The 27,427-nt window shown below is 35.6% G+C and overlaps 1 protein-coding gene across 2 annotated transcripts in view; it reads right to left on the bottom strand.

The window, feature by feature from the left end:
• The window catches only part of SPAG16 (sperm associated antigen 16), a gene marked incomplete at both ends in the record, with an annotated part of 714,501 nt that overhangs the window by 278,460 nt on the left and 408,614 nt on the right, over positions 1-27,427 (bottom strand). For both annotated transcript variants that reach the window (XM_084253918.1, XM_084253919.1), the window contains one exon: positions 20,188-20,314. In XM_084253918.1, the coding sequence (XP_084110044.1) occupies positions 20,188-20,314 (127 nt within the window). The remainder of the gene's footprint in view (positions 1-20,187; positions 20,315-27,427) is intronic.

Here is a 27,427-nt window from a genome sequence, read left to right as displayed (position 1 = left end):
CTGCTGGATGCAATCATTGGACTGTATGCTTTCAGGATAAAGAGAAAATAATTCTAAGGAATAAAATTAGATCACAATCTCACACCATACACAAAAATCAATTCAAAATGGATAAAAGACTTGACTCTAAACCATGAAACCACAAACTACATAGAAGAAAACAAAACGTTTTTGCTACATAGAGCAAAACATTTCATGACATAAGCTTTAGCAATGCCTTTATGGATTCATCCCCAACAGCAAGGAAAACAGAAGAGAACATAAACAACTGGGACTACATCAGCTCCCATACAGCAAAAGAAATCATAACTAAAATGAAAATATACCTTACTGAATGGGAGAAAATATTTGCACACCATCCATCCAATAAAGCACTGATATCAAAGATACACAAAGAACACATAACACTTGACAAAAACAAAACAACCAACCCAATCAGAAAATGGGCAGAACTATAGACATTTCTCCAAAGAAGACATTCGGACTACAGATAGGCATACGAAAAAATGGTCACCGTCATTTATTATTAGAGAAATGTGGATCAAGACCACTATGAGATACCATCTCATACCTGTGAGAATGGCCCATATCAAAAAGACCAGAGTCAACAAGTAATGGGGAGGATGCAGAGAAAAAGGAACCCTCCTACACTGCTGGTGAAAATGCAAACTGGCCCAGTCCTTATGGAAAGCAGTATGGTGGTACCTCAAAATATTAAAAATTGAGCTGTTGTTCGACCCAGTAATTCCACTCCTGGTTACCTGGTATTTGTAACCCAAAATTCAAAAACACTAATTCAGAAGGAAACATGCATTCCCATGTTTACTGCCCAGAACAGATGAGTGGATCAAGAAAATGTGGTATCTATAAATGGACTACTACTCAGAGATCAAAAAAAGATAAACTCATGCTAATTGTAGCAACATGGATGGATCTGTAAGAGATAATTCTAAGAGAAATAAGTCAGAAGGACTAAAATAAATACTATTTCATGTCTCTAATATGTGGAATATAAAGTAAATAAACTAAGAAACAGTCAGCTAAAGACAAGCTTAAAAATTAACCTTGTGGCTGACTATAGAAACTGAAGCACCACGTGGGGAGGGGTAAGAACAAAGAGGGAAGGAAGCAGAATGGAATTGAGGGTGGAGTATGGATGATTTGGTGCACTATGATGGTAATACCTGATAAGGGTATCCAAATATTACCTCAATTAAAAATAATTAAAAATAAATTAATTAAAATAAACATATAACAAATACCAGTTAGGTTTCCTTTCTTAGAGGTCTGATTCAATAATACTGAAACTACTTTGTGTGTAAGATTGAACATATGAGTAACATATTGTATATATGTATACATGTGTATCTATAGGTTTATATGTGCATATATGTGTGTATATATATGCATATACCTATGCACATGCATGCACACAAAGGGACCTATGTGTCCTATCAGAAGGAGAGTTTTAAATATGGGAAGGTAGAAATCAGAATTCTTACTGTATGGGAATCAGAGAGTATGAATTCACAATTTTTAATATAGCTTGTTAGCAGTACAGATCTAGGGCTGTGTGTATGTATGGATGTGTGTGTGTTTGTGTGTGTGTGTGTATGTGTGAATACTTTCATCATTATATCTATTTCTAACTCTGCTTACTGAGAAGCAAAGACTTCCCTGACATGATGAGAACAAGTAAAACTTAGATCTTGATCCCAATAACATTCTTCACTAAAAGGATCCAAGGATTCTTGGAGAAATGGCTGCTTCCTGTGGAAGGGTAGGGAAATTGTGTGACAGTCTGTGCTGTCCTGTGCTAGAAGTAGAGAATTGCTCAACGAATTGTGTGGACATGTCCAAAGGACCCTGTGGCCACCTTGAAGGAATGCTCAATAGTCAAGAATGAAATAATTTGAATATTCAAATAAATGACATAAAGGATAATAACTTATTGAAGAACATAGAAATACATTAATATATTTTAATATAAAAATGGGGAAGAAAGGAATATACTTCCTCTTGGTAGAAAATAAACTAATAAGTGAAGAAATGATAGAATTAGAAAATCATTACAACCATTGTAATAATTGATGAAGGCGAGAATTATCATGACAGCTAAAATGAGCAGGTGAAATTTTGAGTAGACATGGGATATTTATAGTCTCTCAAAGTAATAAGGCTTATTAATTACAAAGTGAAATATTCTGCTCTGCAGTGGAAAGACTTAGGAGAGTCTACCATAACTGCATGACCAAAGTTAACCTCACCAGAAATGAGCTAGATTAACATGTGCCTCCTGATATAATTCCCTGAAAAAAAGGTCACTTCTGGATTATTCCTGTTAAAGTATTATGTGTTGCATCTAATTATGAGGACAGACCCAAATTATGGGACACTATAAATAACTTACAGATACTCTTCTAAAATGTCAATATCATGAAGCCCCCCGCCCCCCCCCAAAAAAAGACTGTGGCACTATCTCTGATTAAAAGGAATTAAAGACATGACTGAGTGCAACACATGATACTGTTTTTTTTTTCTTTTGTTATAAAGGCATTATTTGGGGCAACTGGACAAATTTAAATAATGTCTGCTGATTAGATACTTGTATCAATGCCAGCTTACTGATTTGCATAATTTTCCTGTGGTTAAGAGAATGTCCCTATTTTTAAATATTACATAATGAACTATTTATGGGTAAAGGGTTATCATACTCACAACTTACTCCCAGATATTTTGGAAAAAACATATATGCATGTATACATTCAGAAAGACAGGACAGGAGAAGGCAAATATAATACAATTTTAACACTTGGGAAATTGTACATTGTATTATTTCTATCATTTTTTAGTGAGATCTAATGTATTCCTAAATGAACAAATAACTGAAGGAATTTTTTTAATCACTTTTTTATGACCTCCACTGATTCCATGTTGTTCCAAGCTCTTTATCCAGACTTCTGCCTCCCTGGCCTTTTTAGTCTATTCTCCATAGGGCAACTAGAGCAATTTGTTGAAAATATAAATCAGGTCATGTCACTCCTTCGCCTCTAACTCTGTCAAGGATCCAGTGCCCTTTTCACACTGTACTGAAATAGCCTGTCTACATATTTTTCTCAACCACTAAACTACAAATTCCTCAAGGAAAGAACTGTATCTTATTTGTTTGCTTCATTTCCTCATGCCTGCAAGTACACACCCATGAGAGTATTGACACTATGTAAATGTTTATTTTGTTCATCTATTTAGCACCAATCATGGGGAAAATATATGATCATGTATTTGCTGCAACTTTTACCTATTTTATAAGTTTATTAAGTGCTACATAATATTACCTTAATTTGGTTCCTGCTGCTCTGATAAAAAACATTTCATTTTTCCATTTTATTATTGGAAAATGATAGTGGGCTTCTGATTTGGCATCCCACTTCAAGTCTTTGCTGCCTGATTTATCTGAAACTCTTCATGGAATAGGACTGTGCTGATTATTAGCAGCTAACAGTTACCTCTGCTAACTATGCTCTCTGTTAATAGTTTCTCAGATTTCTAAATATCAGTGAGTTTTTGCTTTTAATTAATTCTATAACAGAAAAAAAAAGTGTTCTGCATCATGGATATCTCTGTTCCTGAGGCAGATTATGCTAGAAGAGGGAAAGAAAAGGACCACTGAATATTTTCACCCATGTTCCTCACATCTTTAACCTTCCTAAACCAGAAACACTTGTTATACCCCCAAAGTACATCAACATAAAAATTAATATAGGACTATTATTCTTGTCTTTTCTAAACTCTTCATTGTTAAAAGCATTTTCAGTATCTGATCATAACCAAGGGTAGATAGCATGTGATTTTCCTAGAATTCAATCAAACTGTAAAGCTAGTTGTGCCTTCTAAATATCATGGAACTTTAAATTCTAGATAACATAAACACACAGTCCCCTAGCAAGGTCTCTCTTTTCTCTAAACTTGCTCAAGTTCCTCTTCTCTGTTACTGATACAAGTGGTTGTTGTATTTCCTCAGTGTTCCCATAAATTTTCAGCTTCCTACTACTCATTTTGCTTTTTATGGTTATGTTCACATGTAACACCAGATTTACCATTTATAAAATGTAAACTCACACTAACAGCGCACCGGCAGGGGAGTATAAAGAGCTCTATTAGCTCCATAACACCCTTTGCTTCTGTAATGCTGGTCAAATTGACACCCATAAGTGCAAAAAGGGGACGATTAAAACCAAAAGCACCACTCACCCACCCATCACCTTTGTTCAATTCCTGTGAATTGAACAGGAAAGGTATCTTCCTGGCTTTGTGTGGGTTCCTCCTGAGCATACTCTGAGATAAATAATTTGAAGATGACCCTAGGAAACATAAGGAAAAGTGAAATAGAAGAGGGAACACCAATAAAGGGTGTGTTATAAGCACACTATGGACAAACAGGTTAGGACCCATTGATGCCCCACTGAGGAATCATATGAAATCACAATTGTCCCACTAGAGGTTAAAGATGCTCAACTATTTACCCACTGATTTTCATATGTTCCCACGGGGCAATACTTCCTCACGCTTGAACCTAGTTAGCCATGGCTTCTAAGTAAAACCCCCAAAGAAGGAAAATTTAGAGAGATATAGGTGGGGGAAGTCCTTAGGTAGGAAGTGGATAAGGGCCCTGAGAACTGTTCAGCGTAGCTATAGGCTAATGTGAGGTTATGGGGCGAGGCTTCACCAGATTCTGCTTTGGTGTCCTGGCTTATTTTGGAGGCTGATCCAAGGTAAATACATCATCTGTGAAGAAAGAACTGTTCACTGAAGAGCTGTAGATTCTAATTCAATTAACAAGTATGTCACTGATAGAAATCCTTGCATTTTCAGTATTGATTTCAGATGGACCTCAAACTATGGCACTGAAAACCAGCACTTCTTTATATAAGACATATAAAAGCATAGACATATTGAGACAATGGTCATTTGCAGTCAAAATATAATATAAATATAATGTCAAAATATAATGTCAACATAATAAGTCTACAACACCCGAAAGGGGAGATCCTATACTTCTAAAACACAAACAAGTGTAAATTACTATTAGCCCAATAAATAAATAAATAAATAAATAAATAAATAAATAAATAAATAATAAGTAAATAAACTAATCACATAATGTTTTAAAATTAAATGTTTTCCTTCTATTTTTCCTATCCAAGTGGCTGTGTAATGTGTTTTTGTAATTTGACTTAATAGGGAAATAATTCAATTTAACTTTGAATGAATCTTGTCTCTGGGGCAACTTCATTATTTTCCAAGTTCTTACTCATCTTTTCTTCTCCACATTCTTTTCCTGTGTATTTTCCCCTTCTCTTTCCCCTCCCCCTTCCCTTCCCTTCCCTTATCATTTCTCTTCCTCCTCTCGCCCCTCCTCCCCTTTCCTTCAATCACATTCTCCCCTTTTCTCACACTGGTTCAAGCTACAGTCAACTGTTACATATATATATATATATATATATATATATATATATATATAATAACCAGACATGGTTTTTCTACCTCCACTATTGCTTTCATTTCTCCTTGATAGTTAAGCTGATAGGAAGGACATCATTCCTTGGCTCTTAACTCTACAGTATCTTCAAATATCACCCTGAGTGAAGGTAAAAATTATCACAATGACCTATATGACTATGAAACTTGCCCTTGGTCTTCCTACCCACTGACACCTCTAAGGCCTTGTTTTATCTTTTCCACCACTGTTTCCCTTGTTCATTCATGCCTGTTACTATTCCTTGCTTATTCCTGAAACACACACTGGGCATATTCCAGCCTCAAGGTTTTATGAATGTGTACTTTTTTTTCTTGGTAACACTCCCAGACACAACTCCCATATACCAGTAGGGTTATTTCTAAAAATGACTTTGTTCAAATTGTATCTCAATTAGAATTGCAGCCCCCCTTTCCCCACAAAACAAAGATCTCTTACCTTATATTTTCTCCACAAAATATATAATTATCTAATATACTAGTAGCACACATTAAGTAGTAAAGATTAGATACACACACACAGAGTAAGATATAAGAATAAATTCATATATAACACAGAAATAATAAAATCACTCCAGAGCCCAATTTCAGTGTATCAGATATAGAAATTCTTACTAAAGAATATTCAGTAGTATATACTGAAACTATAAAATGCACATTAAAATTAAAATCTTGGTTTGAATCATTTGATAAGAAATTATAACAGGATATCAGGATACATGTGATCTCAACAAACATTCAGAAAGAGACTAAAACACACAAATACATTAAAACATACAAATGGAGAAATAATCCCTAATTTTGTTGAACTGAGAATCCTTCAGGCGCTAGAATATGTAGCTTTACTTCATGGAATAGTGACTGACTGTGAAAACATAGAGGAAGTATTTTCTACATGTCCCATCATCTGCCCGCTCACCCCAAGGTCAGCAGTCTCTATGAGCTAAGATATTAATAACAATATGATTCAAATCCCTTGAGCCAATGGTAGGTGCATGATACACTACTTGCTCTCCTTGGTATTCTACACCATGTTCCTCACAAACTCAACACTATTTCACTATAGTCAGAAACTGAAGACCCCAGAATAACTATAAAAAATATGAGGAAGATTTGTTCAGCGTATTTGAAAACTGAGGTAGAACAATAAAAGTACAAGAGTGTGCTATAACTTCCCGATCTCATATCATCATCCAACAACCGACAGAGGCCACAAAACCCAAAATAAAGTCAGAAAGTATGGAAAATAGAGGGTAATCATATAACAGCTATAACATACATATATATACATTTGTTGTAAGTGTATAGATATGTATGTATATATAATAGTTAACTAAAAGAAAACATGTTATCATTGGCTTTTAAGATGAAACAGATTTTGGATCAACAAATTCTACATTCTTCTGCCTGATAATTATGTTTTGATCTTTATTATTTTCTATTTGCTGCTATTTTAGTTTTATAGTATCTTATTTTACATATATTTTAATGCCTAGTAAGTAGTTTACCTTGTCAAACATTTATTTATCAATTCATATTCCAGATAGATGAGAGTAACTTTCTTGATTTTTATGAATATTTAAAACATGAACAATACCAGAAATAACATTGGGAATTTTATTAAAAATTATTCATTAAAAATACTTGTTGTTTTATTAAACCAATCTGTTACTAAACCAATCTGTTATTAAACCAATCTGTTACTCTATAAAAGGTTAAGTAGTAGTATGTTTGTCTCTTTTAATCAAAGAATTTGGCATGCACTTACATGTATATAAACATCTATTTACATCTCTCCTTATTACAAGGCTTTTACTTACATTTTTTTTCTTGATATTGTTAATTTGCATTTTTAACTTTTGCTTTGGCAGCAGAGAGGAAAGCTACTAAAATTTTAATTTTACTGGACTACATTGATGACATTTTAATTAGTTCCAAAACTGAGTTGGTACTTAGTTCCTCAGATTTTTTTATGTAGATTACTGAATTAATTATCTTTTCATCTTAATGGATAAATATGTAATTTGTATATTACTGCAATAGTATAAATTATAAGAAAATAATAACAGGGAAAGATAAAGCAAGTCTGAGTATGGTTTGTTACTGACTTTCACAATGAAATGATTTTGGATCGACAAATTTTACATTCTCCTTCCCAATAAATTATGTTTTGATCTTTATTATTTTCTATTTGCAGCTATTTTAGTTAATTTCATTGTATTATTACTAATATTGTGATGGAACAATTTATTTTTACTTTCTTGAACAGCAATAAAAGCATCGAAGACTGACTTCTCAGTAAGTTTAATTGTTGCTCAGAAATTTTATTTGAAGTGAACTTCTTATTTTTAAGAATTTGTCAATCTCTGACTCATGTGCAATTTGGTATGAAAATACACATATACAGGTAGTACTTAAGTATTAAGGCATTATTCTTTTTCACATGTCTTAATACTATGGTTCATGGGTTCCCTTTTACTGGTGATTTCTAATTTATTGCATTTGCTCAGTTTGGAATAGGCTATATTTAATCATTAGCTATTATTTAAGTCTTGATATGTGTATTCATCACTGTTTTTTTAAAAAGATTTATTTATTTATCTATACAAGAACTGGGGTACAGGCCAGAGATGTCGGGGGGGGGGGTGAGAGGATTCACCTGCAACAGAGTGGGGAACAGAACAGACAGACGGACTTAAACACACAGCTGAGGGGAGCAGCGGCCGAGACAGGAGAGGTCTGCTATGTCATGTGGGTAGCTCCCTTGCCAGCCTGGGATCTAACTCTTGCTGCAGAGGCTGCATATAGCTTCACAGTGCTGTGCTTAACCCCTTGCAACACCAGGGAGGCCCTCCTCCACTGCTTATGAATGCAAACAATAAAATTTTTCTCTGTCGACTGTCCCTTCTCATAAAGAAAAAAAAATAGAGAAAAACTTTAAAAGATCAGGAAAAAATATACCTAAGAGCTAAAGAAAACTAAAGAACAATAAACACTGTCAAAATTTCTGATTGGATTGTACAGCCAGGACACTGCCATTCAACCAAATATTGCAGCCACAAGTGATGTCCCACTTGAACCTCTGTCCTGGCATTATTTCCTCCAAATTCAAAGTTCTAGGTAGGCATATGTGTGCTAACTTCCTAGAAACCACAAAACAAACCACACACACACAAATATCAAACCTCTACAGCCCTATCTCCCACCAAGTTTCATATCTTGTCGGTTTCCCCCAAGAAATTTTCTTAGATTATTGGGTAGTCAAGTAAATAACAAATAGCCATTTCAAATATCTCTTATAGAAATTTAAAATTTCATATGTTATATATAACAAATTTGATTTTTTTTTGCCTTTAAACATAGGACATATAACTGACACATGATGTGTCTTAATTTATTGAAGTTTCCTAAGAATTAAAATAATCTGTGTATGTGATGAGGAAAGAAATGCACACAAAGCGGCTTATCTTCTTTTTTCAATATTTTTCTTTATTGAATGAAAGACTTGAGTGTAACTAATGGTCAAAAAATGAGTATATGGTGCATTCATAATTTTCTACTAGAGGTGCACTTTTATTGTTAGCAATTTTTCTGGTGCTGTAGAACTACATAATAAGAGGGGGAGTTTTACATTACAAAGATGACAACCAGAGAGGCATGCCAGAAACACTTGCCAAAAATGCTGCATTTAAATTCCAGTTTCTTCAGTGGTACCTAAAAATTATTATTAACATGTAGTGTTACAGTGAATTCAAAGATAGGAATGTCTTGAAGTCCAGCCAAGCCATCAGTACAGAGGCTTTAATGGGTTGAATGTATAAAAGAATAAATAACAAGTGACAAGAGTATTCCTAAGTAGTTTCTATATGTTGAACTGAAGTCAAGGGACGACAAGCAAAATAGGTCAAATGGACACTCTACAGATGATGGGATTACAAGTTGATGCAATGAATTATAGTCATTGAGTGCTTAAAAGTGACAGCAACAGGCACAACACTGGGGTGAAGCAATCTGCAATGGAATTGTTCAATTTCATTAAGCATCATTTAACCCATCGTCCAAAGAGTCAGAACTGCAAATCACGAGATTTGCCACTAGCCTTTTCAGCTACCAACACAGGGAAAAATAACTGTTTTTTCCTCTACATATTTACTCCCATTGCTGATATTGTGACTTAATTGTTATTGCATTACACAAAAAGAATGCTGACCTTTATAGGTATCAAAGTCATACCTACGCATACAACTGAAGTGACAGGACCTGGATTCAAACTCCATTCTAATTGAATTCAAAGTCTATGTTTTCTCTACACAGTACTCAAGGCAAAAAGGCCTAAAGGCATTGTTCTGGCATTTACTTTTGGTCAAACATAATTTAGGATTAGAGTACCCTCAATACTTCTACATGATAAATTTTATCTTCTTCAATCGAAAAAAAGAGTCTACTTCTAGGCTCTAGCACATCTAAAAAGTTAAATAAATTTTAAAAATAAAATTAGTATATAGTAAAATAAGTAATAAAACTGTTATTTTTAAAAAAAGTTGCTATTCTTGACTCTTCTTTGGTTTTAATTTCCCACTAGTCATCTGTCCATATAATTTTACTGGCAGTCTTAATAAAAGGAACAGTCACTTATATTATTCAAGAGAGAATGAAAGGACACCTTTGTTAAGTTTGGAATGTAGGACCTGATTCTTAGAAGGATGTTTAAATAGCTATGTTTTATCATACATTAGTCTTTATTCTTCCCTACGAACATATGTGATGATGAAGGGAACCAGCTGACAAAGTTGAATTAGACTGAGAGGGTTTTCATTTTATCTAGAATGGTATCAAAGCCAATGTCATAGAAAGATGCTTACAGATGCCTTTTGATAATCAGGTTTTAATGTCATGTTCAAGCAGACACAGCATAGAGCTGACGAGATATGGACTTGATGCCTGAAGATCACAGTTGCCACCTCTAGACCATCATTTAGGGCTGTAGACCTTTGAAAAGTAATTTAACTTCTCTGATCTTTAGTGTCTCATCTATAATAAAATGCAAATATTCTCCAACTTGTAATGTTGTCTGCCATGATCAAATACAATCATGTGTCTGAAGTGCCTGACAATAAATACTACCTTAGTTTTACTACAGCTACTATTAAAGAGAAGAGGAACAGAATTCTCTGTATCACCCTCCCAGATGATCCTTTCTCTCCTAATAATGTCAATATTTTCAAATTGGTACAAATAATCCATTCCAATGATGACATAAAAATAGGGCAAGCATATGGGAAAAGATTTTGGAGATTTGGCTGCTATTTTTATTCAAAAGATTTTTATTCATCTTATTTCATTTTTTATTTTATGCAATTCAATATAAAAGACAGTACAAAAGGGCATTTTAACTATGACATAAATGAAGTGTGGTTGAGAATATTCAAGCTGGCCTAAAGAGCTGGCTAGGGAATTTACTAATTTTTATGTCTTTACATCTTTACTGGATTACATTTAAATGAACTACATGAAGTATGAAGGCATTATTTCTACATCTTACAGGCTTGAAAAATCTCATAAAATTCCACCTATCTGTATGTTTTCATTAGAAATATAAAGTGATTATTAATCATTGCTTCCATTATTATTTTTTTAAAGATTTATTTATTTATACCAGAGCTGGGGTACAGCAGGAGGGTGAGAGGATTCAGCAGAGACAGAGTAAGGAACAGAACAGGCAGACGGACTGAAATACACTGCCAAGGGGAGCAGTGGGCAAGTCAGGAGAGGTCTGCTGCACCATGTGGGTAGCTCCCGGCTGGCCAGAAATCGAACCCACGCTGCTGAGGCTGTGGACAGCTTCCCATGCTGCGCTCAACCCACTGCACCACTGGGGAGGTCCCATTGTTTCCATTATTAAATAATAAATGTTTTTTCAAAGTCTGACCTCTTGATACGAAAAGTCCTCCCACCAATGGCCACTGAAGTGCCATTTATGTGACTTGCAAAGGATAAGAGGAAAAGAATGATGGTATTGTGATATGTATTCAGAGATTTCTGCACATCGATAAACATATATACAAATGGTGAATTATATATAGATGTATATATAAATATGCATTTTTGGTTAAAGAACAATCTTTTGAAACCCTATGACATAATAATTGATTACCTAATAGTCCTTTTATTATATACTAAAAGTACTTATTTTTAATTTTCAGAAAATAGTAGGTTATTCGATAAAATACTTTTCTACATAGAAACTAAAACATCTGATTTATGGTCACCCCACCTCCTCCCCTCCTTCTGTCCCTCTTTTAGTCATCTATAAATGCCTATAAAGCCAATTATTGTGAAGGCAGAGAAGAAGAAAATCCAGAGTGTCAACACAGAGAAATATTAGCAGGCAAACACCAACAATATGATGACAGCTGCTGCAAGAATATCTGAAATGTATTAAGTTCTTAAATGTATCAGTCAATCTTCTATGCACTGAATATGAATAGCCATTTAATCCTCATTGTACCCTTATGGAGAGATAGGACTACTTTCCACATATTACTAATGAGAAAAGTGAGGCACAAAGATTTTAGATAATTATGACCAAGGCCACACTGCTAATAGGCAGCAACATTTCGGTTGGAATATACATAGCCTGGCTGCATGCTATCACAGCAGTGTACTGTCTGACATAAATACCGGATAACACAGGCTGCAAGCCCAGGATTCTATTAAAGCATAATTAACTACATTTATTTATTTATTTAGTTTTAAAGATTTATTTATTTTATACTAGAACCAGGGTACAGGCCAGATGCGTGGGAGGGTGAGAGGATTCACCAGAGACAGAAGGGGGCACAGAACAGGCAGACTGACGAAATACACAGCTGAGGGGAGCAGCGGGTGAGACTGGAGAGGTCTGCCGTGTCATGTGGGACCCTCACTGGCCAGCTGGGAACGAGCCGGTGTTGCAGAGGCTGCGAACAGCTTCACAGTGCAGAGCTCAACCACCTGTGACACCAGGGGAGGCCCAAGTACATTTACTTTTTCAAGTAAATCTGCATGTACCACATTACAGAAGCCTTTAGTCATTACCTAAAAAGTTAGCAAAATGGTAACACTTGACATTTTGTGATGGAAGAAAGAAGGCTTCGGCTGTCAAGTTGAACATTTTAAGTACTTTACCAAAAAATGGGCTACATTTTCTTGGTTGCCTTTTGGGACACCTATTCCAGAAGGGTAAATACAGAGAGCACTTTAGGGAAGATGAAGGAAGTAAAAGAGTTGATGCAAACTCTCCATTTGAGAGGGGTGATGGGGAGAAGGTATATTAGCTAGAAGAATAACCTGATGGTAGCTCACACTTATTTAGTACGGCAGCAGTAAGCCTATATATAGTTTTTTTTTTTTTTCCAAAATAAATGTAAGAGGAAAGCCCCAAGATGCTGTCGATGTCACAGTTCTTCTGGAAAGCATGAGGGAGCCAAATGCCTGCTGAGGCAGGTCTGTGCCAAGGACCTAGTCATAGTCCCAAGTGTGTGTGTGGGGGGCTCACTACAGTGCCACTTGGCCTGCAGACAAAGCTTTGGACTGGGTGTATACATGCTCACAAGCAGCACTTCAGTCCTCAGGATGCTCTTCAGAGCGTGTATCAGTTGCATTGACTGGCTGGGGACAGACAGTGGCTGATAGGCTGCAGGTTCTGCTTCCAAAGCAGGCATTTGGGCCACTGTTGCTAAGCTGGGAGCAGGAAGCCTTGAGGCTGGGCATGCTGTGTTCCCAAGACATGTGCATCCAGGTAGTGGCCCATGTGCTATCTTGCTGCACTAGGTTGGTCTGCACCAGATTGGTACAGTGAGTGGACCTGCTGCTTTCTGGACATCACCCTGCCCTGTAACCATGGCAACAAGTGGGTCTAACAATCTCAAGGCAGACACCATGAAGACTTTCAAAAGCTGGAGCACAGACTGGCTGCTCTCAGAGAATGCTCTTTGGTCCCTGCATTCTGGTCTGTTCTTCTTCGCTGCCTGTGCCACTCTGTTCTAGAGTGCTTTAGTCTCTCCTCTGCAGACCAGCCCTCTTCCACTTGAGGCCAGATCCTGCTTTCCCTCTAGCATTGGTGGACATTCACCACCTCTTCTGCCCTTCACCCTGCACATGTATAGCCAGGTCTTGCTCTGCACAGCTCATAGCAGCCATCTTGCCATGTGAAGTCTCAGCTTGGTCTGAGGTCTCTTCACAACAGATAATGCATGGGGTAGAACAGACAGCATTTGGCCACATATAGGCCAATACATTTTTTTTCTTTTTTTCTCTCTCTCCCCACCCCATCCCTTTTTCTCATTCTCTGTAAGGAAAACCATTTATTTTCCTTCTGTCTGTCAGTTTATGAGTCCTGCCTTGCATTCTTAAGCACCTGGGTGAAGGCTCACCAACTAGGTTATCACCTTCTCCTCGATTTGCCACATTTCATAAAGGTCTTTGAATCAAGATCTTCAGAGAAGGTACATCACAATATACAGAGAGCAGTGAAGTGAAGCTTTCTTTGTGTGCTGCAATGTAATATTGTGTATGAAACATGTTGGATATTTTTAATTTGGTTAATTTTATGCAAAATGATCCTTTGATGACTAGAATCTTCATAATCTTTTCTAATGAATCAGGAAGTGATCAAGAAATGTCTCATTCCCTCAGAATTTAACTTATATTTTAGCAAATCATTTTTTTCAAAGATGACCTTAACAATGAGTTATATTTTTTCTCAAAACATAAGTATTCCTATTTTTTTGACCTTTTATGTGATGACACAGATTTGTCAGCCATGTGCTATAACAGATGTTTTTGAAAATAATAATACAGTTAATTATGCCATCAAAGCAAAGGTGACATTTTAACACTGAACAAAAAAAGAACTACTTTAAAAAGAAACTATGGAATATTTGATAATGGTTGTTTGAAAGTATCTCCCCTGCCAAATCTCTGTAAGACTAGTCACCTTTAAAAGCTCTTGAATATGACTCTTTTAAAAAATGTCAGACAAGACTTTTCTACCTTGTTTTATAACACTGGAAAACTTCTTTTAAGTTCATAAGACCGGGGCCTTCCTGGTGGTGCAGGTGGTTGAGCGCAGCACTGTGAAGCTGTCCACAGCCTCTGCAGTTCCAGTTCGATCCCCGCCAGCCATGGAGCTACCCACAAGGTGTGCCAGACCTCTCGTGTCACGCCCACTGCTCCCCTCAGCAGTGTATTTCAGTCAGTCTGCCTGTTATGTTCCCCACTTTGTCTCTGGTGAATCCTCTCATCCTCCCGCACATCTGGCCTGTACCCCGGTTCTTGCATAAATAAATAAATCTTAAAAAAAAAATTCATAAGACCAACCAACAGACCTTCAGATAAGAGAAATACACATTTCAAACAAATGTAAATGAATCTGAAAATTCAGTATCCAAGTTGATAATTTCAGACCATGATGTACTTTTCCCACTTGAATGTTTTCATCTTTGTAAGGGGTCACTTACAGTTCTGAGAGTTGCTAAATACAAGCATAGGTCTCACTTATAAATCATTGAATTGTTGTGTTAAGCCAATATTTTTGAAAATATAAGGATTATCTTTTTTTATTAAGATGGCATTTTAATATTCTTATTCTTTCATTGATAACCACCAAAAAATTAAAGGCCATAAAAGAAGGCCAATATAGAATTGAAGTTGGAGAGTCTCTGCCACTAAGTAGTTGGCTGATCTTAATCAATTTATTTCACCCCTCTAAATCTCTGTCTTCTCAATTCTAAAGTATAGATAATAATGGTAATTCCAGGTAGGTACTACATAGAAGTTATAGGTAAAGTGAAGTACATAGCAGGTATTAAAACACCTTTGTCTTAAAATCACCACTTTGAATAGTAAGTTTGGCATAAAAAGCCAAAGCAATAATTATATTGAATATGAAGCATTAATACATTTTGTTAAGATAATTTAAATCTATGTCTGTTCCCTAATAGACTGAGCATACATGGAAGGTAAGGATTCTGTCAAGTTCATCGATCACAATGCAGGATGCTTGCCTGGCACACAGATCTTCAATAAATATCACTATATTAAATGCAACTGAGGAATAAAATCTCAGCAAGAATGTCCAAGTTTTGCTTTTGATTCCACAGTCTGACCTCTGAATAATGAACATCAGGTTCATCCACAAGTTTATTAGGTCCCATCTGGAGAAACCAGCAGGGTGCAGGTTGAACTCTGGAGCTGACAAGGCCCTGCACTTTATCCTCTAGTTAAATTTTTTTGTGAGTTCTTAGTTTCTTTGTGGGAACTCACAGTGATCAGTCACTGGATCTTTTGCTAAAACTAAGTCAGGACAACACCATGCTGGATGAGAGCCTGTAGAGAGTCTGGGGAGCACGGCACAGACACCAAACGCAGTCCAGGCCATGAACTCTGTGTCTGATTCATCGCTAGAGACAAAATGTCATCAACTCTGACTGCTGGCAGGTCAGTGCTGAACAACTCGCAGATGGATTACTCATCCCATTCTGTGCTTTACTGTACAGTGAGCACATTCCTTTTTAAAAAAGATTCAAAAGCCTTAGTATTTTCATTAGATTTGTGATTGACTAATCATCTCACTGCATTTATTTTAAGTGCACTTCCAAGTCACTGATATATATTGTTTCATGTTGTTTTTTTGAAAGCGCATCACAAGTTTTCATTAAATATACTACTGAGTGAGAAAATGAGTGAAAACTCATTTTCTGAAAATATTGTAACCTCATTTAAAATTTTTAATAAAAAAATTGAACTGTTTCATATCTTTGAATAAAAATATGCTGCAAATAAACCAGTAAAGAGGAATGATTTCATGAGTTCTCAAACTGAAAGCTATTTAATAAACTCAGTTTGCAATTAAAGAGATTTACATCCCTCTCTTCATCTCCCACAAAATTGAGAGCTGATCTGTCCAGTTGACGTAGATATTGACTTAGAGGTTTCCACATTCATTATCTCTGACAAGGATTTAAGACTAGCATGTGTTTGGTAATGGGAGAAAAGAGGTTTAAGACTAATTTATAGGAATAATTATAGGGTATATGGTTTATATAATCATAGGAATTATATAAAATATATAATTATAGGGATATAATTTTCAGGGTTTATCAAAAATACTTTAGAGGATGCCTTGATACTAACTGATGACACTGAGGAGGCAAAATACACTGTTCTTACTTTACTGAGAAGGTTGATTCTAGTTTCAATTTTTTAGTATAAACAGCCAGCTTATCATTTATCAAGGAATGACATAATCGAAAAGAGGTAAAGAAGAACAGCATGCTATGGATGCTATTGACTTTACAAGTCAAATAGTGTCTTCCAAATCAATACATTATGAAGTTTTTACAATTACACAGAAAAAAACTATAGCTATATTGGTTATCCTTTTCAATACCTCATAATAGTCAAGTAAAAATTAATTCATTTTTAATTACTTAATGAAACAGCTAATCTACATTATGAAAGCAACATACACTATGCACCTTTTAAAAATGCTGTATATAATTTTTTAAAAATTGATTTTTTCAAGTTTTTATGTTTTGTTCTTTAAATAAAATATGTAGATCTGAAACAAAATCACCAGAACTGCTTAATACAACTTTAATGAAAGTATTCTATTGAATTCTAGACTTGTTGGCACATATGTGTGAATTTTTAGAATATTTGTCATACGTGTGAATTGCCTGTAATGTATTGGACACAGTAAGGCATTTGGGAGAAATTACAAATTGTCTACTTATTAATAACAAGTGAATTTCCCCTTGGTTTACATGCTAATTGTATGTTATATATCAATTTACTTTCAGAAAATAAACTCATTAAATTTATTTCTAATAGTTACTGATTTGTCATTACTTATGAATAATATTTCATTTATGCCACCATAGAGCCCCTTTCTAGTATTATGAACATAAAGCTAATATTCATAATAATAAAAGCATTAGAATACTGATATTAATAATATAAATTTTAATTTGCCATTAAGCTAATTTAAAATATGTCAGGTGTAGAAAGATGCTATGATTTAACTTATATGTGGCATATAAAGAAATCAAACAAACAAATGAAATAAAACAAAAAAAACTTTTAGACAAGATATTAGTGGTTACAGAAGGAAAAGAGGAAGAAGGGAGGGTAAATCAGGTAAATGGAGTCAATTAAACGTGAAAGGATAAAGCTGGATTTTTCATGGTTAACTTAATGTAGTTTATGCAGATGTTGATTTGCAGGGATGAACACCTGAAAATCATATAACATTATAATTCAGTGTTACTTCAAAAAATTGTTTTAAAATTTAAAAAAAGGACACAAAATATTTATAATGATTAAAGTTTTGGGGTTCACAACCTTCCTATGCACATACATTAATCCACTGTGCTATGCTTCTTATGCTAAAGGCACTCTGCTGTGCTGAATCTCCTTTTTTTTCCTGCTCTCAGAGATACCGGCGAGGGGGGGGGGGATCAAACCAGCACACAAAGAGCTCACGACATCAGGTACAAGGACACCATCATTAAACAACTCTATGCATCATTACAGCAGATGTATGAGGAGCAACTTCTCTTAATAAGAGTAGTTTTATTCACAAACATTAGAGCTTCACTTTTCACATGAGAGAAAGTAAATAAGAGACACATTTTTCTGAGAATACTCAGAGCACTTTGAAAGGGGGAAAACACTGAAAACAAGAGAAAATGAACATAAAATTTAGGTCACTGCTAAATTAATATTTTTCTGTTTGGGTTTTCCTTTACCAATTGCTTTTATAAGCACTTCACATCTAAGTATTTAGGCTAAATGCATTGAAAATCTTGTTTTTCCACTGATGCTCCATTAGCAAGAGTGACCTCTGCTGTGCCAGGGTCTAAGCTATTTCAAAGCAAGGAGAAAGTTGTGGGAACTTTGTGTCCAACAACAATCTTAAGTCACATCTGACATACATTTCCCACAGTGACCCCAAGAGGGCTCTATCTTTGCTACATGTGGAGTTGATGTCTAAGGCATCTGTAGCTCAACCATTACTTTTTTTTCTAAAATATGTGGACTACTTGTTCTCTATTCATCCAAAATAAACCTACTTCAAAGGATGAAATTATGCCTTCATAATGAACTTTGGTCCATTCACACCATTTGAAAGTTGATCACCATTTTCTTTTATTCATGCCAATAACGTATTGTACATAGGAAGGTATACGGGAGAAATTACAAATTGCATTTCTTTATTGACCTAGGAAACAGAAACTACAATAGATACCAGAAGCTATCTCCTCATTTTTTATATATACACCTGGAATCCTTGTTTTCTTCATATGCTTATCAAATCTTGCTAAGAATGAAGATGGAGACCCTGTTTTGCATATCCTCACATTCCTCAAACTAGGAACAATCTTTGCTCAACAAACATCTATTATCTCTTTTCTTCCATCTGCATCCTGTTCCCTTCCTATGCTCTGTCTCCTAAGCAAATGAAAACGCTGCCTTCTGTCTGCACAATGGAGGACCTTTGTTTGACTCTAAAGCTACAGCCTTTTCTCCTCTTCATCTTCATAGTCAAATTCTGAAAATATAGTCCCCATATTCTATCTCCATTACTTCACATCCAAATTACTTTCTAAGCCATAGTAATCCAGGTTTGTCTAATATTAAATAAACTGAAAATCCCATAATCAAGGAAAACTCTGAATTCTAGATAAACCAGGACAGTTGAGCACTTTAAATGCCTTCACCCAAAATCTCTACCTCCAATTACTATTCAAATTCATAGAATAAAACCACCTATCTTTAATCCAATCTTCCTTGTTTATTGCCACAATCTGCTAGATCACATTCTCATCTGTTTATAGCTCTCGGTGTACTGGCCTCCTCAATGAGACTGATTTCCTTACTCTATTATCACATGAATTTTTCTGAAAGACAAATCTGATTTGTCTTCAGAAATCTGTTTCCTTAATGCTCTTTAACAGATTCCCTCTGAACAGTCTGAAACTCCTATCAGATACTTCATAATCTCGGCCTTTCTACCTGTGTACTCTTGTCAGTCATTTCTTCTTTCTTCCCTTAAACTCTGTCCACAAGTATTATTACTGTCATGATAGCCTCATATGCCTACAGCTTTGGACATGCAGTGCCCTGTACTGGAAGTCACCCTTCTCAAGACCTGGCATGTCTTTATTCTCTGAATCTCAGCTCAAGCACAGCCTCCTCCTGAAAGTCATCCACACTCTTCCAGGTAGATGAGGATTATCCTGCATGTTTTTTTTTAACCCATACCTGTATCTCTTCCCTTTTACATGCATACTTCATTGCATTGAAATCACCTTTGTTTCTCCTTCCTTACCAAACAACAAAGTCATTTGGAGAGGCACTGTTTCCCTTTTGTATTGCCCATATAAGCAGAGTTTCTATGTCAATAAATCATTGTCAAATTAATGTTCAATGAAATAATTACATTATTTTTCTAGTCCTTCCATTTAGAAGGTGGTTGGGTACACAGAATGTAGATAGGAATTTGTTGTCATTTTTTACCCTACATGCCCTTACACAATTACTCAACAAGTTACATCCAATATACCGAACTTGTGTCAAAACTTAAAAAAGTGTTGGTAGTCTACTTACCGTTCTTGCGTCCCATACTGACAGGGTCTTATCAGCAGAACCCGTGAGAAGAGTGTTCGAGCAAGGGAAAAACTCTATGGTGTTCACAGAATCGGTGTGTCCATACAAAGTGCACCTGCATCTTTCACTGTATAGAGGGACATTAAGATTTAAGGTTTTAGGAGTTAGCAAAACCTTGTTTTCCTATGCTGTCAACACAATTCTAATAAAGATAATATAAGTACTTGAGATATAGTTTTATAAGAACAACATTTTAAATGGCATATTCTACAACCATCTTACAGTCTAAGCACATTATAGAACTAATAAAACAGACTAAATTTAAATAATCACCAATTTATAAATTATTTGATAAAGCTATCTTTTTATTAATATCTTATCATGAAATGACTACAAAACAATAATCTCCATCTAATAAAAGAACGTGCTAAGAAAAGAAAAATTTCACTAATGTGTGAGACTTCCCACAATTTACCATTAAGAACATTCAACATAGATTTAAAAAATAAGTACTATGCATGTGCAGAGATAGAAAATGTGCCCCAGAAATATTCCTGTGAATACCTGTATATATATTGACATATATACACACATATATATATATATTGTGTGTGTGTATTGATCCCACTCTCTTATCAAGTATGGCTCCATGACATGCATGGGCCAACCACTTACATCTTTATAGGCAGACATTCTTTGATATTTGGAATAGTCATTGATAAACATACATATCTTCTGCTTTCTAAAGGCATGCGTATTATAGCTTCTAGGAGGTGCTTTATTTTTAATCCGCAAGGAAGCAAGAAGGAAAGGAAGTATAAAGAAACAGGTAAAAATCCACAAAAAATTTTGGCAAAAAACAATAGAGAGAAAATAAAAGCAATACAGATAACAACATACAAAAGAAAGATGATCTCTGAACACTATCAACCAAATATTAAAGAATAATAATTACAAGTCTAATCACCTCATGAGCTATAATTGAAAGAATTCTACCTGTGCTAAAATTAAGCATTACTATTTATAAATAGTTTGTGAGTGGTAACTTTTAGAAGGCTATATTTATTAAACAGACTAAACCTGAACCAGATTTATATTAAATTAAAGCATTTAAAGCTGTAAAGAATTATGCTTTTCTTTTTTTTAAAAAAGTTTACATACAGAATTTTCCTTTAAAACAAAAAAGAAATCTGTTTCCTTAATACTCTTTAACAGATTCTCTCTGAAACAGTCTAAAACTCCTATCAGATACTTCATAGTCTTGGCCTTTTCTACCTATATACTCTTGTCAGTCATTTCTTCCTATTTGTAAAATATAGTAAATAGAACAATAAACAGAACAGTAAAATTTAGTAAATAGTCATTTTCCTCCTATTGCAAAATTTAGTAAATAGAACAGTATTATAAATTTGAGTATATATGTCTCATTACAGTGAAGATCTAACAAATAACACATACACAAAAAAATGTATGTGAAGCAAATGTAGTAGTAAAGTCTGTAGTAAAGCCTGTCCTTACACATTATTTATCCACTATTTATAAAATGCTGTGCACATTCACAATTCATATTCAGGCTTTGTCTGCTATCATTAAAGACAATTCAATTATCTGGGAGTATATTCATTTAGATAGTGGAGTAGAGGGAGCAATTCCTTGATGATATATTACAGCTCACATATATTTCCCAATGAGAAGGAAAAGATGGGTCTTCCCATAGCTTAAGGGAAGAAAGGACTGCTCAAGGCAGCAAGAAATCTGCTCACAAGTCACTGGTTTAAAGGTGTGGGCACTGCAGGCAGACAGGCTGCAAGAGCAGGCTTGTGAGAGATTAATTAGCTGCCAGGGAAGGAAGTCCCATTCAGAATTCCTTTGCAAGGTGAAAATGGACTAAAGTGATGGAGCATGACAGTACTGCAAGGGATGGAAATGATTTGTACATTTCCATCAAAAACATAAACACTGAAGCCCGATGCAATTTCCTCTCTGTTGCCCTGTCTGCTGTTTTCCTATCATTTTTGACTGGAGAAGTTAGTTCACAAACAATAGCTCTTTCTTAACTTACCTCTTCTTTGCCTTTATTTCCCTTCATCTTCATTTGCTTTCTTTGTTCCCTTGATTTAATTTATTATTCTGGTAACTTCATGATGGATATTTCTCTGAACTTTCCACTTGCTTTGAAATGAATTTATCTGCTCTTTTAGATACATTCTCATTTAAAAATGTATTCCTACACATATCCAAACTCTTAAGAGGGTACTGTTTTAATACATAGTTTTCCTTTGTAAGACACTATTAGAGGTTTTATTTCCTTTCAGTGTGTTTTTTAACATTATAAATATTGGAAAAGAAATTGCTCCTTTAAAACTCCAGATTTGTGTGAATTCTCAGATCTGCAGTTTACAGATAAGGAAATCAACGTACACAGTATCCAGGATCTTGCTCAAGATCACACAGGTAGTTTGTGGTGGAGGCAGGATTTTTTGCTGACAGTTGGGCAACTTGAAATTTGTCATGCTGGGATTATTCAGACCATGAAAACAGGCAATGCTACACCACAGGGCTTTTATATTTCTGAGAATGGGTTTACAAACATACCACTGCCTGATGCTAAATATCCTCAAGTTTATCCAGAATTTATTTACCTCAAATTTATACTAATTAATTTTTTAAATTAAAAAAAATCCTATTCGTATTCTGATGATACATTGTCTGTATTGACTTGTTTCCTTTGCATCCTTAATGTATTTATTTGTTTTATTTTTCTTTATTTTTTACTTCACCACATTTGATACTGCGGCTTCTAAGAATGAATTTGAGAATGACTATAAGTGTCTCAGTTCATGAAGATATAATAGCAAACTATTTTTTTAGTAATATCAGAACTTTTCCTTTACTTTTAGAGCATAGGTGTGTTACCTGCCACTTAGATGTCCTAGGTAGTGTAGTATTTACTACACAGTATAAGCTGATCCAGAATATTTTTTCTGAATATTATTATAAAGGACAGAAAGAGTTAGAAGGAAGGTCACACTGCTGAGTTGACTCTTATGGTCTGGGTTTATGAAAGTTAATAGACTAAATAAAATGGTTACTTATGCTTTAGAACCCGTGTCTTATGATGTGGAACGATGAAAGTCAATTTTTCATGTGCCTGAAACTCAGACGTGAGTAAGGAAGAGTGAAATTGTCCCGTGTGACAATCATGTGGTGTTACTTGTTCACATTATGCAGATGGGTCATATTTTTAATGAACTTTTGCTTCTAAAAAATTCTATGATTTAGAACTATCAAGTAAAGATTTAATGGTTTAGTTTTTATATACCAAAAGGTCAACAGGGTTGTTTAAAAAAAAAAAAAATGAAAAAAACCAGCAACCATGTTCTTTAAACATATCATTTGCTTTAAATAAGATGGAAATACATTAACTTTAAAAATGATTGTGATCTACTTTATAGATAAGGAAATCTGTAAAGTAGATGTAATATTAAATACTTTAAATCCAAAAACCATTTCCGAAATTTTCCATGCAAACACCTATGAAATATTTTAATAGAAGATGCTCACATGTAACCACAATGACACATTTGAATCTTAACACTGTTCCCTTTCCCAGTGAACTCTCTGAAAGAAACCAGCTACCAGGAATGAAAAAGTTAATGACAAAAGTCAAGATTACTGATTTATGTTCTTGTATCCTCTCACTTCTATCAGTCATGTCTAGAGTTATATCCTCCATGAAAATTCAGACCTTATTGATCATGTTCCATGATGAACAGTAGTACACACTAAGTTCATGTTAACTACTTAATACATGCTTGATATAATTAATGAAATGGCAAATCTTCATGAACTATGAAGACACCATTTCTTCCCAATATTAACTCTCAATTCAATTTCCTTCCCTTCCTCTTAAAATACTGCATTGTTTAAGAATAAATTTACTGGGCCTCCCCTGGTGGCGCAGCGGTTGAGTACTGCCTGTGAAGCTGCCCGCAGCCTCTGCAGCACTGGTTCAATCCCGCCCAGCCAGCGAGGGTCCCACATGGTGCAGCAGACCTCTCCTGTCACACTCGCTGCTCCCTTCAGCAGTGTATTTTGTCAGTCTGCCTGTTCTGTTCCCCACTCTGTCTCTGGTCAATCCTCTCACTCTCCCACACATCTGGCCTGTACCCCGGATCTTGTGTAAATGAATAAAAAAATCTTAAAAAAAAAAGAATACATTTACTGATTTTTATGTGGATTACAATTGCCTTAAAAAAAGAAAGGATTATATTATGAACATAAATAATCTAAAAATTAATTCCTCCTGAAGGGACTATAGAAACTGTCACTATTTTAGTTTCTATTTACTCATCTAAATGTAGAATTTCGTTAGTTTAAACTCATTTTAACACACAAGTTTATTCTTTTTTTTAAAAAATATTTATTCATGCATACAAGAGCTGGGGTATTGGTCAGAGGTGCGGGGAAGGTGAGAGGATTCACCAGAGAGAGTGGGAAGCAGAACACGCAGACTGACTGAAATACACTGCTGAGGGGAGCAGCGGGTGAGACAGGAGAGGTCTGCTCTGCCATGTAGGTTAGTTCCCTGGCAGGGGAGGCTGTGGATAGCTTCATAGTGTTGAGACGTAACCCTCTGCTCTATCAGGGAGGCCAGCATGCTTATTCTTATGACTGAAAACCTCTAAGAAGTATTATCTAGATCAATTTTGTCACCATCCTTCATGGTATCAATCCAAAGGACCCATTTTTCCATTGTGTTTGAATGAGGATAGAATTAGTCAAGAAAATATGAGGCAAATAATTTAATCCTATCAGAGGAACCTTCATTTTGCCACAGTGTGTCTAGTATACAACGTCCATCCCTCACAACTTTATTTAACCTCCTGTTGCTGCCATCATCTGACCAGAGTAACTTGGGACAAAATGGTGATAGGAGAACTTTATTTTAGGAAACTTAGTTACCAATTGTCTCTTTCTTTCTACTAAGTACTCCTATCCCTTCCGAACTAGGGGAAAAAAAAAAAACTTTTTCTTTTTTTTTTTTTAATTTTTAAAGATTTATTTATTTATTTACACAAGAACCAGGGTACAGGTCAGATGTGCGGGAGGGTAAGAGGATTCACCAGAGACAGAGTGGGGAACAGAACAGGCAGACTGACTAAATACACTGCTGAGGGGAACAGCAGGCGAGACAGAAGAGGTCTGCCATGCCATGTGGGATCCTCGCCGGCTGGCTGGCCCGGATCAAACTGGCACTGCAGAGGCTGCGGACAGCTTCACAGCATGGCACTCAACTGCCTGCGCCACCAGGGGAGGCCCAGAAAAAAAAATCTTATAGTACTACTTCACATAGAGTAATTTTCTACAGGTAATAGTATTGGCTCATCTGTCCCCGGTATGTCTTATTTATTTCATTCTTTTCTTACTCTTTGCTTCTCTAACAACTGAAAGCAAGGTGAAAGATGGGATCATTGGCAGAGGTTATATGAAAATCTAGAAAGGAATATAATTAAACTTAGTTTGAACTTCCCAAGTCAGGATACATTTCTTTATGAACGTCCTCCCTAGAAATGAAAATACTGGCAGTAGTAAACACAATTTAAATACTGATCAATCAGTCCAACTTTCCTGTTTACACAAAGAAAGCATTCTTTTTTTAAGATTCCAGAGTTTTCTGCTTAAGAAATAAGAATAGGGCCTCCCCTGGTGGCACAGTGATTGAGTGCTAGGCTGCAAAGCTGCCCGCAGCCTGCAGCCTCTGCAGCGCTGTTTCAATCCCCAGCCACCTGCGAGGGTCCCACATGGCGCGCAGACCTCTCCTGCCGCCCGCTGCTCCCCTCAGCAGTGTACTTCAGTCCTTCTGCCTGCTCTGCTCCCCGCTCTGGCTCTGGTGAATTCTCTCACCCTCCCGCGCTTCTGACTGTACCCAGTGCTTGTATAAATAAATCTAAAGAAAAAAGAAAGAAGAATATAAAATACATAAAAACATAAAAGTAGACCAAAAAAATGAAAGCGCAAAGAACACAGGCAAAGCTCTTATTAGTGACCAAGATACAGCTGTCTTCATTCACTGGCTCTTTATACTGAATACAAAGACCAAATATGCCAGACTTTTCTGACGGTCTCAATTTTGTATAATTTCATTATCAATAATAACATGTCTTAAATGTGATTCATTATCCCAGTCTTTGAAATAATTAATCAAATTATGTACAAATCACACTGATACTTTGTCAGAATTTAGCCATTAGGTATTTGTTTTAAAAACTGTATTTGACATGAATTTCTTTTTTGTTTTAGATTTATTTATTTATGCATACAATACCTGTGTAGACCAGAGGTACAGGGCAGTGAGAGGATTCACCAGAGAAAGAGTGGGGAGCAGAACAGGTGTATGTACTGAAATACACTGCTGAGGGGAATAGTGGGCAAGACAGGAGAGGTCTGCTGTGCCATGTGGGTTGGCTCCCTGGCTTCGGATCAAACTCATACCACAGTGGCTAGAGATAGATTTTAGCAATACTGAGACTTTAATCCCCACGCCATCAGGGAGGTCCTGACATGAATTTCTTTATCACTAATGTGTCTGGTGATATCAATGTATGAAATTATATTCCTCTATGACAGTGTAACATATTGCAATATTAATTCACATATATAGTCCTACAATTTTCCTCCTAATTCCCAGTTTAAGCAGGAAGACAAGCTTCATTGTTCATAGAATATTGAGTCAATAGAGAACAGAAATACATGAAGTCCAAGGTTACAATGTTTTGTAAAACCCTAAACTCCACCTAGTTATATATGAAGGAAAAGAGAAGTTGCTGGAAAGTTTTTCAGAGCAAGAAGAAATAAGGGTACCCTTTCAAACTCTTTAGGAAGGAAATAATTTTGTGTCACTGCTATGCAGTGTCTGCAGAAGGCAGCTACCTCTTTCATGGGAAAGCCACATGGTTCATGTGACAGACTGAGTGGTCCCAGATAGGAGACTCATCCTTCATCCAGAAATACTCCATGTGAGACACCAAGGTAACTAACTTCACAATGAAGCTGGGACACTGAGTATTTATAACCAGTGACCACAGAAGGTTTTTGATGACCAGTGCTGGATAAGATCCTAGGATCTTGGCACAATTCTAGGGAAGGGATATACTCAGAATGACCAGGTGGAATTTTCAGCCAGGCTAACTGGAAAGAGACTCAAGTTCAAATCACCTTGACTTCTAGAAAACAAGAT

The sequence above is a fragment of the Talpa europaea genome (assembly GCF_964194135.1).
Source record: "Talpa europaea genome assembly, chromosome: 1".
NCBI lineage: Eukaryota > Metazoa > Chordata > Mammalia > Eulipotyphla > Talpidae > Talpa > Talpa europaea.
This window is presented reverse-complemented; position numbering and strand designations above follow the sequence as displayed.